General features: G+C 52.3%; 1 protein-coding gene and 1 long non-coding RNA gene across 3 annotated transcripts in view; one reads left to right on the top strand and one right to left on the bottom strand.

Annotated features, from left to right (window-relative positions):
- Positions 1 to 11157, top strand: part of WDR91 (WD repeat domain 91) — a 25648-nt gene extending 14491 nt beyond the window's left edge. For both annotated transcript variants that reach the window (XM_055590985.1, XM_055590984.1), the window contains 9 exons: positions 880 to 1035; positions 2756 to 2949; positions 3412 to 3562; positions 4165 to 4259; positions 4400 to 4568; positions 6026 to 6134; positions 6907 to 7019; positions 8296 to 8493; positions 10634 to 11157. In XM_055590985.1, the coding sequence (XP_055446960.1) occupies positions 880 to 1035; positions 2756 to 2949; positions 3412 to 3562; positions 4165 to 4259; positions 4400 to 4568; positions 6026 to 6134; positions 6907 to 7019; positions 8296 to 8493; positions 10634 to 10798 (1350 nt within the window). In that variant the 3' untranslated portion in view covers positions 10799 to 11157. The remainder of the gene's footprint in view (positions 1 to 879; positions 1036 to 2755; positions 2950 to 3411; positions 3563 to 4164; positions 4260 to 4399; positions 4569 to 6025; positions 6135 to 6906; positions 7020 to 8295; positions 8494 to 10633) is intronic.
- LOC129659534 (uncharacterized) lies at positions 11103 to 17113 on the bottom strand. Its single transcript, XR_008718112.1, has 2 exons — positions 12962 to 17113; positions 11103 to 12701 (listed from the first exon to the last, which is right to left on the bottom strand). It is a non-coding gene; the product is annotated as an uncharacterized LOC129659534 (long non-coding RNA).

Genomic DNA, 17113 nt, shown 5'->3' with positions numbered 1-17113 from the left:
ACCTCAATATTTGTTAACATTGACTGGCTTAGTCATGCACTTGGCCCAAAACAAGAGAGGGTATTGTGTGTCTTTTTCCCCTGTAGAGGGGTGATTATATTTTGCATAATTTTTTTTCCTCTCTATTGCCGAAACACATTGTTGCTTTTAAATATAACACCAGCACAGGGCCTGATCTGCCTCATAACCGTTGCTTCACTAAGTGCTAACTAAACTAAATAAAGTTAACTGTTGCAGATTAGATCAGGAGGATATGTGTGTATCTACCTCCAGGCAGTAGATGCAGCAGGCAGAAAAGTGCTGAGGAGTTGTCCTCTCAGGATGGGGGAGTGGAGAACAGGAAGGAGGAGGTGCAGACTGCTGGTGTTTTGCCCTTGACCTTGCTCATGGGCTGAGATAATAACATGTTTTTTTTTCTTAATATTTATTTATTTAGATTTGAATGTGCTGGGTCTTTGTTGCTGCGTGGGCTTTTCTCTAGTTGCAGAGAGCAGGGGCTACTGTGTAGTTGCAGGGTGCTGACTTCTCATTGTGGTGGCTTCTCTGGTTGCGGAGCATGGGCTCTAAAGTACACAGGCTTCAGTCCTTGCAGCTCTCGGGCTCTAGAGCACAGGCTCAATAGCTTTGGCACACGGGCTTAGTTGCTCCCCAGCATGTGGGATCTTCCCGAACCAGGGATCGAACCTGTCTCTCCTGCATTGGCAGGCGAATTCTTTACCGTTGTAACAGCAGGGAAGCCCGAGATAGTAACACTCAGCATGGACAGGGAGGAGCCTTACATAGGACTAAAGGTAGAGTCCTTTCCTTGGCTCCTGCTCCCCTCCTTGCCCAGGCCCACATGAGAAAACACGTTTCACAGACTGGTGTCTCATCCTCCAGACCGCCAAGGGCAGGGAGCCGGCCGGCGCGCCCAAGGACGGGAAGAGCCTCTTCGGCGGGCTGGCCCCTGGGGAGTCCAGCTGGTCGCAGCACCGGCAGCGGCGCCTGCAGGACCACGGCAAGGAACGGAAGGAGCTCCTCTCCATGACTTTGCAGGTGCGGCTTGGCCTCAGTGTCTCAGGAACGCCCGCGGGGACACCCCACAGACCCTCCTCCATGGTGGAGAGCCGTGGGATATGGCAGCGGGGAGGGGTGGTGCAGGGCCTGCTCTTACCTCTCTTGATTTCTTTTGCTATGCGTTGTGTGGTTTTGCCTAACTGGCTTAAACTGCTTGCACTTTGGTGGTTTTATTCCAGAATAATCTGGCTTTCCAGTGATCCCTTTTCCTGATGTAGTGTTGCCCTAAACAGGGGCCATAAAATGCTGGCCTCTGAAGATGTCCCCAGAAGACGAGCCCAGTGAACAGTGGGTTTGGGACCCCCTGTGTGCTCTGTCCTTCCCCGTGTTTAACCATGCCTGTTAGTGCGCTCATGTCACGGGTGCTTGGAGTCCGGGGAGAGGGTCCCCTGGGTGTAACCCAGCATCGCCCAGACTCGCTCAGTCACGGGGCTTTTCTCTGCACTCCCTGCTGGAGTCACTGCCCTGAGGGCCACGTGCCCACAGGGCGACCGTGCAGCAGCCCCGGCCCTTGCCAGGCTGGGTTCAGAGACTCTTCTCACCAGTGAATGTGGGTTGGGCTTTCCCTCCCTGGTGGTATAAGCTGCTGCTGCTTCAGTGAAATACTCAGGATTGAAGGCAGAGCCCCAAGGAATTTACTGCCTTGTCACCTTGTTGACCGTTTCTCTCCTAATCCAGGCTACTTGCCTGTTTTAAAGGCATTTTGGGGGTTAGCAGCCCTGAACTTGTTCCGGTCCGATGGCATAGAGCCTTCCGGCTTGCATCTCAGGTCCTTCTGGGCTGTAGGATTAAAGGTGCACCAGAGCTCAGCCACTCCCGAAGGCCCCTCTGAGCTCTGAGGTCTCTGTTCCTCTGTTCTTTTATTCTATTTTTTCTATAAAACTGCTCTTTCTGGGTCCCTGAGGAGTGCTTCCAGGAATCTCCAGAACTAGGGGGGTGGTAGAGAGCACCCTGGCTGATGCTCCATGGCATCACGGTTATGCCTGGATGAGCAGGTGGTAATCGTGGTGTCCAGCGGCCAGTGCCCTCAGGAGGCAGGGATGGACAGCAGCAGCCCCCTGGGTGGCAGAGTGTGTGGGTGCCATTTGGTGCCCTGCCTTGGCTCTGGCTTAGTTGCTGTCCTCGGGCCTAGCCCATCACCCTAGTCTCTTGGCACCCCTTCCCAGGAGGAGGTGCTGGTGGGCGGCCAGGCTTACATCGGATGGACCTGGCTTCATGTCGGCGTCCCACCCCCGGGGCCAGCTCTTGATCCTAGGCAAGGTTACTTCAGCTTTCAGTCTTAGTTTCCACAGCTGTAAAATGGGGTTACTAACAGGATTGCAGATGGTTGAGGGAGCACTACATGAGACAGACTGTCGTGTTTGCAGTGCCTGGCGTGCAGTGGGCACTCCCTCCCTCACTGATTCTTGTTATCATTGGCCTGGTCTGTCAGGGTCGTGCGTGTCCTGGGTCTCGTCAGCTGGGACCGGGAGCCCATGGCCTACACTTCCCCCCTCATGGTCTCTAGGAAGGGGCTGCCGGTGAAGCAGGCTCTTGGAGTTCAGAGCTCTTTCTTTTAGACCCCACAACTACCAAGATCCTACCCCGAGGGCCGTGGCCTGGCGTCCTAGACACCCCCAGCCTGTCCCCAGACATGGGGCGTGGCCGGGCCCAGCGCCGACCCCTCACCGCTGACTTGTGCCCGCTTTGCTTGACGCAGTGTGCGGAGAAGAAGCCCGAAGCTGGTGGCCCAGAGGCAGAGCCCTGCCCGGAGCCCCATGTGGAGGTGCTGGAGACGCTGACGCGGGTGCCCACTGCCGGCCCTGAGGGTGGGGGGGTCCGCCCCGAGCAGCCGTTCATCGTGCTGGGGCAGGAGGAGTACGGGGAGCACCACTCTTCCATCATGCACTGCAGGTGGGTGCTGGCCGCCAGGGCGGGGCCTCGGGGGAAAAGTGGGTGGGCTGCCCGGGAAGCCTGTGGTCTTGGGCTGTGCGTGTGAAGGCGTGGCAAGCAGGATGATGAGGGATAACAGAGATGCAGGTGGTGGGATGGCCCCGAGGGACCGTGAACTGTCAGAGGAGGGCTGGACAGCTGGCACTGGGGCTGTTGTTGGTCAAGTCAGCTCCACTCCTTCTGATCCTGGAAAGTAACGTCCAGAGGGTAGGTGATGCCCAGTGGGCCCAGTGCATAATGGATGCTTTATGAGTAGTTCTCAGACAGATGAATGAATATTTCTAGAAGTAGTCCACACCCGTCCTTGGAGCTTGGGCATCTCTCAGCAGGAGAGTCAGAAAAGGCAGTCCTCTAGGCCTGGGCTGAGGAGGGTGGCAGACTCAGGCGGGGATGCTAATGGCGTGCCTCTTTGTCTCATCTCAGGGTGGACTGCTCAGGGAGAAGGGTCGCCAGCTTGGATGTGGATGGGGTCATCAAAGTGTGGTCCTTCAACCCCATCATGCAGACTAAGGCGTCCTCTATCTCCAAGTCACCGCTGCTCTCTTTAGAATGGGCCACCAAGCGGGACAGGCTGGTGAGTGGTCTTGCCCATGGCTGGACCTGTGGTCTTAAGTGAGGACCTACCAGGGTTCTCCCCTGCTGCCCCAGCACCACGGGCTTGGTTGGGACTCCAAGCCGAGCCCCTCCGCTCTCTTCTCAATGCGCACTCGAGGACCGCACCGCCAGGACTGTCCTGAAGGCAAAGATGGCCTCCTCTGTTTTTCCCAGAGGCCTTTATAGGCCCAGAGCCAAAGCTCTCCCCAGGACATGCAAATGGGGCTGTCATCCAGACCCATGACTAGCTGAGGTCTCTGCCCATGGATGGGCCAGGAGCCAGTGGGCAGGACCGGGGCGGCTTGCATTGATACTGGAAGACAGGGGGGTTGGAGGGCAGAGGGTCTCCTTTCCAGCTCAGCCTATGGTGATACCTACCTCCCATTCCACAGATTCCTTCAAGGGCAGCTCTAGTGTCTTTAATTTTTAAAAGAGGTCCATTTTAGCCGGTTTCCCCTGTACTACCTGGAGGAGTGGGGGTGGGTCACTCTGCAGCCTGCCCTCCACCCCATAGGGATGGGCCTCGCCCTCCTGTGAGCCTCCCTGAGGGGGCCTGACCCTGAGCTTTCCCTCTTCTTCCAGCTGTTGCTGGGCAGTGGTGTGGGGACAGTGCGCCTCTACGACACGGAAGCCAAGAAGAACCTCTGTGAAATCAACATCAATGATGATATGCCCAGGTGAGCCAGACGCCACTACCCCCAGTCACTGTGCTTGGTGGGCTGGCCTTGGCCGAGTCTCTGAGCCCAGCTCCCCCTTCCTTTGTGGGCGGGCAGAGTGCTGAGCTGGCCTCCCCGCCGACACCCCCTGTGTGTTGCAGGATCCTGTCTCTCGCGTGCAGCCCCAGCGGGGCCTCTTTCGTCTGCTCGGCTGCAGCTTCGAGCCTCACTGCCCACGTGGACGTGTTGGCACCAGACATTGGCAGCAGGGGCACCAACCAGGTTCCGGGCAGGCTGCTGCTCTGGGACACGAAGACCATGAAGCAGCAGGTAGGAGTTTCCCATGGTGCCCCGGGGATGGGCACCCTCCCGGGGCGGGGAGTACACAGGTCGCTCTGCCCACTGTTTCTTTGGTCTCTTCCCTCTTTTCTTGGAGCTCTGCACACTATGATTTGTTAGATTTCAGAGCGTGTTGAAAAGTAGTAGTACTCCAGTTGGGCCGATTGCTGGCAACTGAAGTCATTTGGAAGGTGTGACAAACTTAGAATTCACACACAGCCTTCTAGTGGGCCCTTTTGGCTTAATTGAAAAATATAAACGTTTTTTTAATATTTAAAACTCTTTTTTTTTTGAGTAGTTTTGAAAATGAAAGTCGCTCAGTCGTGTCCAACTCATTGGGACCCCATGCACAGTCCATGGCAGTCTCCAGGCGAGAATACTGGAGTGGGTGGCCTTTCCCTTCTTCAGGGAATCTTCCCAAGCCAAGGATCGAACCCAGGTCTCCCGCATTGCAGGCAGATTCTTTACCAGCTGAGCCACAAGGGAAGCCCAAAAGCCTATAGCACCCAGTAATCCCAGGTGGTGTCCCATCCAAGCACTAAGCAGTTGTGACCCTGCTTAGCTTCTGAGATCAGATGAGATCGGGCGTGTTCAGGGTGGTGTGGCCATAGAAAGGGTACTATGAGTAGTTTTAGGCTCACAGTAAAATGGAGAGGAAGTTTCAAAGATTTCCCCATGCATGCTGTCCCCACACCTGCCCAGCCTCCCCTGCTATCAGTTTCCCTCGCTGGAGCAGCACACTCGTTACAATCGATGCACCTACACGGACACATTGTAATCACCCCAGGTCCACAGTTGACATCAAGGTTCAGTCTTAGTGTTGTGTGTTCTGTGGGCTTAGACAGATGGGTAATGACATGTGCCCTCCTGCTCCATTCCATCCAGCAGACATCTGTACATCTGTCCTCTGGCGTCTCCGTTCTACCTTTTCCCACCCAGTCTGATCAGGTCCTTTTTAATCTTGTTATTTCCGCCTGAAGTGCAGGAGACCCTGGTTCGATTCCTGGGTCGGGAAGATCCCGTGGAGGAGGGCATGGCAACTCACTCCAGTATCCTTGCCTGGAGAATCCCCATGCACAGAGGAACCTGGAGCGCTGCAGTCCAACAGGTCGCAAAGAGTCAGACATGACTGAGTGACTAAGCACATTTTCTGCTGAGGGCCTTTCTCAGGATTTTTAATTTTATGTTTACTTGTTATTTTCCAATTTTTTCATTGAATATTGACTACATAGAAGAGAATATTAAAATCACAAGTGTTTGGAATAAAGAGAAAACTATAAAACGAGTACCTGCCTTGTCAGGGTTTAACAGTGGGACGCTACTGATCCTTTTTATGCTCTGGCGTGTCTTTCCTCAATCTTGGTCTCCTTCCCCCTTTCAGACAGAACCTGTCTTGGAATTGGTTTCTTATTGTCTTACATTTTAAATGTGGTTTATCCTTTTTATAGCTCCAGTTCTCCCTGGATCCGGAGCCCATCGCCATCAACTGTACGGCCTTCAATCACAATGGGAACCTGCTGGTCACGGGGGCAGCTGACGGCGTCATCCGGCTGTTTGGTAAGCGACTGTGCTCACGGCAATCCTGGTCCCCTCGTCCATCAACCCAGGGAAGAGAGTTGGGTTTTTGCCAGCTGGACTAGAGGCTACTGCGAAACCCTGGTTCAGGATTCTCCTAAGAGAACTTAACTTCGGTCAGCGTCTGCTTCAGGACCCCCCTAATTACCTTGGTCCTGATCTGAGTCAGTGGACATGGGAAGGGATGGAGCTTAGCAGTCCTTCAGTCCTGAGCTCTTGAGTGATGCTGTCCTGCCCTCTTGGTATGGCCACTTCATTGTCCCCGTGAGAGCAGAAGGAGGGTGGGCCTCGGAGTCATCAGCATGTTCTTTAAAGCTCCTCACGCAGGCCTGCCCGGGGAGACCAGAGCCAGCGCCTCTGCAAAGGCACTGCTAGGTGCTGTATCTTTAACTGATCTCCAGGGCGCCCTGGTGGGAAGTTACAACGCCTTCCTGGGAAGGACTTCTGTGTCCTCCTAGACTTATAGGCTCCACCCCAGGATTCCTGAACCTCACCTTTGACCAGTGAGAGAAGCTTTCATTTAAGACGGGTTAACAGAACACTAGGCACGGTGGAGGAGAGAGCTAGTGAACTGAAACAGCCCGTGCCGGCTCTTCACCGCGGTCAGCTCTGTGACTCCTGTTGGTCCCGGGGGCCCTCTGCCTCCAGCACGGCTCCTGCCCAGCAGGCACAGGGAGGGTGCGGTGCCTCTGCGTGCAGGCAGGTGCCTCCCCAGGGCCCGGGTGGGAACCCTAGCGGCATCTTGTTGCCTCAGACATGCAGCAGCACGAGTGTGCTATGAGCTGGAAGGCCCACTGCGGGGAGGTCTACTCCGTGGAGTTCAGCTACGATGAGAACACTGTGTACAGCATCGGCGAGGACGGGAAGGTAAGCGGGAGCGGGCTTTGGTCAGGAAGCTCCCTTCCTCTGGCTTAGTAGGCATCTGAGATTCTAGAGGGCCCCGCAATAGCACAATGGACTGAGTTCAGTCCTGACCCTACCTTTTACCAGCGCTGTGACCTGGGGCCTCTACTCAGTTTTGTCTTCTGTAAAACAGAGATGAAAATAGTAACCGGTCTCATAGGATCTTAGTGAGGTCTACATGAGTTCAGTGGGAGTCGACTGTCATGAAAGGGGAGGACCCACATCCTTTCTCCTGGTTGTAGCAGAAAGGACGCATCTCCCTGACCCACCCTGCTCGTGGGTTCCAGTGCAGCCAGGGTGTACTTGAGTGAGCTTGGTCACTGGGTGATCACAGCATGGGTGGGTAGAACTTGCTAGGGCGGGGGGCTGGAGACAGCTGTGCCCAGAGTTGAGAAACATGAAAAGGGAGCTGGGGAAGAAGGTAAAAATAAGTGCCCCCTTTTAGAGTCTCCCTGGAAGAATTCGTTAGGATCCCTGGGAAGGGAGCTGGGACAGGCGGAGCTGGGATAAAGACTTACTTTTGTGTGTCTCCTCCTGGGCCTTCTGGATTGTATCCCTGTCCACCTCTCTTATCCAGTGAAGACAGTCATTACAAAATGCATTCTTCACTTGAAAACTCGTGAGAAAGGCTTTTTAAATCAGAGCTTGACTTGCTGTTCATCTGAGTCGAGTTCTCAGTCAGGAGGAGGCCACAGCAGGCAGCCTGGCCCTGAAGGAGGCTGAAGGGTGTTTGCACTGCAGACTCTGAGCTTGGCTTGCGCTCCACTGCCCGTGTTCCATCGGCTGTGCTGCTGAGAAACCGGAAGTATATTTGGGATTTAAGAAAAACCTAGCTAGGTTCCAACCCTACGAATAATATTAACAACAACGGTAGTAATAACAGTCACTGGAGCATTGCGCCAGCTCGAGCGATGGGAGTCCAGGCTGGTGCCTACACTCTTCTGCTCCTGGCGTCAGGCCAAAGAGAAAGTTCCGACCTGGACATGATGTGTCTGACTCTTTCTAGATTTTCTTTCCTTCAAAATTAAAAAAATGCTTACATTGTGTCGGGAGGCATTGGGACTGGATGGTCATCTCCCTACCCTTCCTGGGGCCTGTGGATCCCCCTCCACTTCCTGGGGGCCACCTCACTACTCCCTGCACCCCACCACCCCAGGGCCCTGTGCCCTGGCCACCACCCCGGGGCCCTGCGCCCTGGCCACCCCACTGAGAGCCCTGTGCTCGTGCTTTTTGGGTGCAGTTCATCCAGTGGAACATCCACAAGAGCGGCCTGAAGGTGTCCGAGTACGGCCTGCCCGCCGACGCCACGGGCCCCTTCGTGCTGTCCGGCTACAGCGGCTACAAGCAGGTCCAGGTGCCCCGGGGCCGACTCTTCGCTTTCGACTCGGAGGGCAATTACATGCTGACGTGTTCTGCCACGGGGGGTGTCATCTACAAGGTACCTGGGGGCCCGGTGGGTGGCAAGGAGGCTCCTCCCCAGAGGCCTGGGTGTGGTTGAGCTCGAGCCCCCGTCCCTGTCTCTGTCCCTGCCCGGTGGCCATGGAGACGCCTCTGGCCTGGGATGGACAGCATCTGGGCATCCCGGCTGCAGGCTGGCTCGGGGGAAACCGTGGGGATGGGAACGAGGGTGGCCTGCCTGTCCTCCTCTCTGCTCACCTATCCCTGCCCCTTGATGAGTGAGACTCTGCCCCTTTTCTGCCTGCTTCCCTGGGAATAATAACAATTATAGAACATCGAGAACTAGGGAGAAGGGCTGTGTGTTGGTTTGGGTGAGTGCCCACGTGTTCTGTTCCAGTTACTCTAATCTGGCCTAGATTTATTGTTTGATGAGACGTCCTGTGGGTCAAGGACATTACAAGCCATGGCTGGGACGGAAATTCAGGGGTGTGATGTGTCACATGGCAAGTACGTTGTCCACTCTGTTTTGTCCCTCAGTCGATCTGCTTGTCTTAACCGTCTCATCACAGCCTCTCTGGTTCATGCACCTTGTTTGTGTATATAATTGAGTGAAATTCTCAACCTCTCCATCTGGACTCGTCTTACCAAGTGGGCGGGTGGGGGGGTGCGGGGGGATGAGGCTTTGTGTTGTGGCCTGAGCACGTAGTTCCAGTTCCACGTGAATGCAGTGGTGCTTTATCTGTAGGCAGAAGGAGGCACGGAGTGGGATGCTGTCTCTTGGGGGCTCACCATCCACGGGCAGCTGTACCCTGGGGGGCAGACGTGGGTGGGTGTGGCCTTGGCACGGGCAGTGTACACCGGAGACACTGTGGCCCCTCTCCTGGTGCTCACACTCAGGTGAGGAAGAGACACAGCATCAGCGGTGGGGACAGTACAGAGCTGAGGGCTCAGAGGGGAGGAAGCTGGGTGGTAACCGAGGCCTTGGGGAAAGGGGCGCTTGGCTGTGGAGTCACGGCCTTTGGAGGAGGAGGAGGAAGGCGGGCCTTGGGGTCCCACGGGGCAGCAGGGAGCAAGGGGTGAGGGGGAAGGGGCTGCAGAAGTGGGAAGTCGGGAGCCTTCTTGACCTTAACAGTGGTGCCAGGGAGCCTGGGTTTACTCAACAGGGCTCCTCTTCTCTATAGATGAGGATGACTCGGGTGGCTCTTGCCCTCCCCTTAGAAATTAATTCCATAGTTTGTGTTTACTTATTTGTTTGTTTCAATGGATATTTTAATAAAAATTTTTTTTAAGCTTTACTGAGCTACAGTTGATAAATCACTCAATAAACTATATGTTTAAGGTGTACAATGTAATGCTGTCATATAAAGTTCCATAATTTCTTGTAATTGCTATTGGGAGATACTGTAAAGAGCTTTCTTTTTAAAGCCTAATTTTATTTCATTATTTGAAGACTTGGTTGAGTTCCAGGTGGGCTCTCTTTTTGCTCTCTGTATGACTGTGTGTGTGTGTGTGTGTGTGTGTATTGTTTTATTTTTGATCCTGTAGGCTTTGTCACTTGTCCTGATCAGTTCAGATCAGTTTGTAGTCAGACTTGCTCTTTAACCAATGAATGAGTTGAAAGCTTTCCCCGCCATATCCTTTAAAAATGTCAGTTCAGTCGTGTCCGACTTTTTGCGATCCCATGGACTGCAGCACGCCAGGCTTCCCTGTCCATCATCAACTCCCAGAGCTTGCTTAAACTCATGTCCATTGAGTCAGTGATGCCATCCAACCATCTCATCCTCTGTCGTCCCCTTCTCCTCCTGCCCTCAATCTTTCCTAGCATCAGAGTCTTTTCAGACACCCACAGCAGGTGAAAGGTGGCAGAGAGAATTCTGCCTCTTAGAGTATGTTCAGTTCAGTTCAGTTCACTCAGTCGTGTCCGACTCTTTGCGACCCCATGATGTTAGGGACTTATTTTCCCCTTTGGTTGAAGGAGTAAGTATAGTCAGGAAATTGAAGGTATTGCTGGTCCAAGTGGCGAACCTGAGACTTTCTGGCCGGAGGGACATGTGTGCCTGGGCACATCCTGGGCTTGGGGTGGCAGTCCCCGGGCTCAAGGCAGTTTGGCCCCTGGAAGTGGATAAACTGCATGTGTTTGTGAGCAGTGCCTGATGATGTTGCCTCCTGTCCCCTTGCAGCTGGGCGGGGATGACAAGGTTCTGGAGAGCTGCGTGAGCCTGGGCGGCCACCGCGCCCCTGTGGTCACCGTGGACTGGAGCACAGCCATGGACTGCGGGACCTGCCTCACTGCCTCCATGGATGGCAAGATCAAGCTGACCACCCTCCTAGCCCATAAAGTCTGACGGGACCCGCCCCAAGGGTCACCCACAGAAGCTGTATTATCCTAGTATGCGGGCAGAGAAGACAGGCGAAGAGGAAGCTCCCCTCACGGCCCCCTGCCGGGTGGGCAGTCTTCTGGGAGAGGTTGCCCAGAGCGCTTGGGCACTGTCCAGAGACTCCACTGGAGTGGGAGCCACGTGCAGTGGTGCTCCCCAGGCTGGGCTTGCTGGGCCTGCCAGCAGCGGGCTCCAGATGGCAGGGGAACGCTCAGGAAGAAGGAGAAGCGTTGTGGCGGCTGCTCTGTTGGCCCAGAAGAGATTGCAAGTATTTTGTATATATTTGCTCAGGTTTCTTTTTTAAAAAAAGAATGCTCTTGTGGTCACCTGGCCTCTCTTTCTGGAACGTGTGTGTGCAGCAGTGTGTCTGCCTTCACCTTTTGCCCTGGTGACGGTCATGGCAAGCCCAGGTCCCGTGCCCTGGCTCTGACCTCACCAGCCACGGGGTTGACCTTTATCAGAGGGTTGCTCTTGCTTCACCATAGAAATAGAACGTCTTCTGTCTCCGGTTCCATTGGCCAACCAAGGTTTGTGCCGTTCCTTGGTCTTTGGGCTCGTGTCAAGGAGGCTGTGGGCTTCCCTTGTGGCTCAGCTGGTAAAGAATCTGCCTGCAATGTGGGAGACCTGGGTTCGATCCCTGGGTTGGGAAGATCCCCTGGGGAAGGGAAAGGCTACCCACTCCAGTATTCTGACCTAGAGAATTACATGGACTGTATAGACCTCAGGGTCTCAAAGAGTCAGACACAACTGAACGACTTTCACTTTCAAGGAGGCTATAGTGTCTCTTCTTTTCCCTGAGAGTTGGCAGCTTTTGTTCCAGAAGCTTCTCAGCACAAGGGCAGGATCTGAGGTGTCTGCCCCTTCCATCCGAGTGGCCGTGGTTTCCCAGGACCTGTCAAGGGGGCTCCTCCTTTCTGTCAACTTTCCATGCTTGAGTTTGAGCAGAGCCAGCCACTTGCGCCCTCTGCTGGTGAGTGGCCAGAGGACAGGAGCAAGTCAGCCAAGGCCGGGAACCTAGGGGTCTCGCCTTCTGGGTGTGTCCACAGCCTGGCCCTCTGCTTCCTGGCTGGGTGGAACTTTGAAAGGCCAGATGCCCTCACAGGGTGGAGAAGCACGAGAGGATGACTGCCTTCTCCCGCTTGCATTTCCATCTGAAGTGCTGGGGTTTCAGGCCTGGACCTCAGGCTCCGACACTTGACAGGGCAGCCTTGTCATCAGGCTCTGCTCAGAACAGTTGTTGCAGAGGCTGTTTGGGCTCCAACCCAGATCTGGGGTGCAGGCCTGGTGAGGGGGTGCTCCCAGTTACCTCTTGGAAAATTGTGAAAAGATGGGTATTAAAACTTTGGCTCTGATCTGCTGGCAGTTGGGAAGAAAGCAGGGAGGCTCAATTATGAGAAAACATGAGAGACTTAGCGATAAGTAGTTACTAAACATTTTTACCCATTTCCACCTGGTAATCCTCCTTCAAATGAATAAACTCAAGACTTTTCCACCTATAATTTTCCGTATCTTCTGCATTGAAGCAGCAACCTTATTTCTCTCCCCCAGGGATTCTGTGGGACATTTAAAAAGTGGTCATGAGTTTCATTTGCATGAGAGAATTCATGGTTTAAACTTTTCTTCTCTCCATCTTGAAGTTTCTGTCTTAATGCCCATTGAGGGCATGTGGGCATCTTCTCCATACATATGGTCTCCACAGCTTGCCAAAATGTCTTTAAGGTTTGTAGAAAAACAGCACTTGAAAAGCTATCTCTTCTTTCATTTCCTTTATGCTCCATCTCCCTCTTGTTTTGAGCTCTGTTCACAGCTGATGTGAACCAAGGCTCCACCAGGAGGGATGGGGCAGGGTGTTCCACATCACTGAAGCTGCCTAAAAACACAAAATGAAAACAACAATAGCCTCTGACCTTTTGAAATTAGCAAGTACGATACGTGCTGCGGGCCAGCCTGCCCCTCCTGGCCTGTCTCTCTCTGACCCCCACCCCATCCTGAGTGCCTGTCAACATGCCTTCTTCCTGGGGTTCCTCCCTGTCCCTCCAACACCTCCCCCCAAGGTGGCTTCTCATCCTCCAATAAAGCATGTCGAAATTTAAATTTACCTCTCCTTCACGATACCAGCTTGGCACCTACCCGGGAACCCCAGGGAGGTCCCTCCCCCGGTGTGGGCAAGGCCAACCAGATGAAAACCATCAAGCCAGTCCAGCCCCGGTGCCCCGACCCTGCACGCCCGGCACAGCTGTGGCCCGGCTCTGGGCTGCGCTGCGTGAGAACAGCGAGGTGCGTTTTCCTTGTTATCCTTGGGACCTGCCTGGGCTTGCCTGCTCCTGCTTCAAGACCTTGGGCCCCCTGAGCTCAGCATTCAGACAGCTTCAGGAGCTGATTCCCACCCATTCAGATCCCTCCACTTGGGTTTCTGGTCCCTGCTCGGGCCTTCGCACAGAAAGGTGTCTATGCAGATGGGCCTCCTACATTTTTCAGCTGGCTAAGGGAAGAGGTTTTTAAGGAGAGAAAGGTAGAGGAAGAGGTTCTCATGGTAGTAAGTGTTCCCCATTCCTTTACTCACAAAATGATGCGTCTCCGCTGATTAGACTTGGGTTTGTCTTGGCTCACAACTTGTGGGAGCGGAGGTCAGTGAGGTCACTAGAGGTGAGTAATGTTGGAAACTTTGGGAACCAGAGGAAAAGCAGGTCCTGCCTCATGAAGAGGCTGGAGGCAGAGCCCAGGTTCAACCCACAGCTAAACGACTCCAGTGCCCAGCAGGTTGTTTTTGTGATTTGAAATCCTTCATTTATCTCCTTAATCCTTGACTGACTTAAACTTTCCTGGACCAGCCTACCTACCCAGGATTGAGGACTAGTTATGAGGTGAAAGTGCTTTGAAGAAACCAAAGTCACCACACAGTTAGAAGAAAGATCTGGCTCTGATTTTCCAAGCTCTGGATCACACTCCCCTATCCTGTGCCTCTAGTATATGGAGAGTAATTATTCTATTATTACATGATTTGTTGTAAGTCACACTTCAAATGGGTGTCTTGATAATTTCACATTTGGTGGGTAGGTGGTTCTGATCATCCTTTTGCCTCAAAAACACAAATGTTTGTGTTTTTAGTCATGTCTGCCACTTGGGGTCTTTTTTTGCCTGCCTTTTCAAGCTATTTCAAGCTGTATGATTTTATGTAAAACTAGATGCTAACTCCACGTGTGAACTGCAGCACTCGGCATCAAGTTGAAAGCAAAGTGAAGACACCTGGGCAACTTTATGGAGCAGCCCTGTTCTCAGAGGGAACACCTCAGTCACCAATTTGAATATTAATTATTAGTAATTCCTACTTTCTAAATAAAAAATGTAAACAATGTTTTTAATTTCTCTTCCTGCACCCAAGGGACTCACCTTGCCACCACTTGCCCTACCTGGGGGTACATGCCTCCAGCAGGGAGCCTTGAACTTGGTTTCTCTGGGACTTCTCCTCTTCCCCCTCTGCCCTTCCCCATCAGAGCTTTCCAAAATGAAACTACCCCTCTCCCCTCTCCTTAATTTCTGGTTGGAAGGAGGGGCCTGGGAATTGCCCCTTAAACAAAGTCCAACCAGCAAGCCACAGGACTGGAAAAGGTCAGTTTTCATTCCAATCCCAAAGAAGGGCAATGCCAAAGAATGTTCAAACTACCACACAATTGCACTTATCTCATATGCTAGTAATGAGAGCTAGTAATGCTAGTAAGTAATACTCAAAATTCTCCAAGCCACGCTTCAACACTACATGAACCGAGAACTTCCAGGTGTTAAAACTGGATTTAGAAAAGGCAGAGGAACCAGAGATCAAATTGCCAACATTCGTTGGACCATCAAAAGAGCAAGACAGTTCCAGAAAAACATCTGCTTTATTGATTATGCCAAAGCCTTTGTGTAGATCACAACAAACTGGAAAATTCTGAAAGAGATGGGAATACCAGACCACCTTACCTGCCATCTGTATGCAGGTCAAGAAACAAGTTAGAACTGAACATGGAACAACAGACTGGTTCCAGATCGGGAAAGGAGTACGTCAAGGCTATATATTGTCACCTTGCTTATTTAACTTAATTGCAGAGTATATCATGAGAAATGCCGGGCTGGATGAAGCACAAGCAGAGATCAAGATTGCCGGGAGAAATATCAATAACCTCAGATATGCAGATGACACCACCCTTATGGCAGAAAGCAAAGAAGAACTAAAAAGCCTCTTGATGAAAGTGAAAGATGAGAGTGAAAAAGTTGGCTTAAGACTCAACATTCAGAAAAGTAAGATCATGGCATCTGGTCCCATCACTTCATGTCAAATAGATGGGGAAACAATGGAAACAATGATAGACTTTATTTTGGGGGCTCCAAAATCACTGCAGATGGTGACTGCAGCCATGAAATTTTCATTCGCTCCTTGGAAGAAAATCTATGGCAAACCTAGACAGCATATTCAAAAGCAGAGACATGACTTTGCCAACAAAGTCCAAGTCCAAGCTATGGTTTTTCTAGTAGTCATGTATGGATGTGAGAGTTAAACTATAAAGAAAGCTGAGCGCTGAATTGATGCTTTTGAACTGTGGTGCTGGAGAAAACTCTTGAGAGTCCCTTGGACAGCAAGGAGATCCAACCAGTCCATCATAAAGGAAGTCAGTCCTGAATATTCATTGAAAGGACTGTTACTGAAGCTGAAACTCCAATGCTTTGGCCACCTGATGAGAAGAACTGACTGATTTGAAAAGACCCTGGTGCTGGGAAAGATTGAAGGCGGGAGGAGATGGGCACGACAGAGGATGAGATGGTTGGATGGCATCACTGACTCAATGGCCATAAGTTTGAGTAAACTCTAGGAGTTGGTGATGGGCAGGGTGGCCTGGTGTGCTTCAGTCCATGCTTTTGGTCACAAAGAGTCAGACACAACTGAACTACTGAGCTGAACCAGCAAGCCTCAAATGGAGCCACATTTGGGAACTGTTAAAAAAAAAAATACTGTTAAAATTATTCACGACCCTTGTTAATGAACAGTAAGGAAACTATTAGAGGGTCTACTAGGTAGGGTTTTGCTGTGGGGGAGAGGTTGAACTCAACTCCCAGTACAAGGGAAGTGGCTGGGTGGGGGGGTCAGTGGGTGGATAATCACTAAGAGGAAACACCAGGGTGAAGTGGGCTTCTGGCTACATCGACCTAATAAGATTATTGCTGGGTTAGTTCAGTCGCTCAGTCGCGTCTGACTCTTTTTGACCCCATGAATCGCAGCACGCCAGGCCTCCCTGTCCATCACCAACTCCCGGAGTTCACCCAAACTCATGTGCATCGGATCGGTGATGCCATCCAGCCATCTCATCCTCTGTCGTCCCCTTCTCCTCCTGCCCCCAATCCCTCCCAGCATCAGGGTCTTTTCCAATGAGTCAACGTTTCGCATGAGGTGGCCAAAGTATTGGAGTTTCAGCCTCAGCATCAGTCCTTCCAATGAACACCCAGGACTGATCTCCTTTAGGATGGACTGGTTGGATCTCCTTGCAATTCAAGGGACTCGAAAAAGTCTTCTCCAGCACCACAGTTCAAAAGCATCAATTCTTCGGTGCTCAGCTTTCTTTATAGTCCAACTCTCACATCCATACATGACCACTGGAAAAACCATAGCCTTGACTATACGGACCTTTGTTGGCAAAGTAATATCTCTGCTTTTTAAAATATGCTATCTAGGTTGGTCATAACTCTCCTTCCTAGGAGTAAGCGTCTTTTAATTTCATGGCTGCAGTCACCATCTGCAGTGATTTTGGAGCCCCCCCAAAATAAAGTCTGACACTGCTTCCACTGTTTCCCCATCTACTTCCCATGAAGTGATGGGACCAGATGCCATGATCTTCATTTTCTGAATGTTGAGCTTTAAGCCAACTTTTTCACTCTCCACTTTCACTTTCATCAAGGGGCTTTTTAGTTCCTCTTCACTTTCTGCCATAAGGGTGGTGTCATCTGCATATCTGAGGTTATTGATATTTCTCCCGGCAGTCTTGATTCCAGCTTGTGCTTCTTCCAGCCCAGCGTTTCTCATGATGTACTCTGCATAAGCGGCCGGGTCATCAAACATGACCTGGGGGAATGGCGGTGGATGAGAATCAGGTGTGGAGGGTGGGCGGACTCCAGCTAATCCAGTATTAGCAGTATTCTCGGTAAAAATGGACAATGTGGAGATGCACGCGGAAGTCCAAAAAGCAGGGCCTTGTTGTGAAGAGTTCAGATCCCCCTCTGAATTTGGTCAAGGAGAGACTTGGTCAGGACCCG

This window comes from Bubalus kerabau, chromosome 8 (assembly GCF_029407905.1).
Source record: "Bubalus kerabau isolate K-KA32 ecotype Philippines breed swamp buffalo chromosome 8, PCC_UOA_SB_1v2, whole genome shotgun sequence".
Taxonomy (NCBI): domain Eukaryota; kingdom Metazoa; phylum Chordata; class Mammalia; order Artiodactyla; family Bovidae; genus Bubalus; species Bubalus kerabau.
The sequence above is the reverse complement of the archived record's forward strand: the minus strand, read 5'-3'. Positions and strand labels throughout refer to the sequence as shown.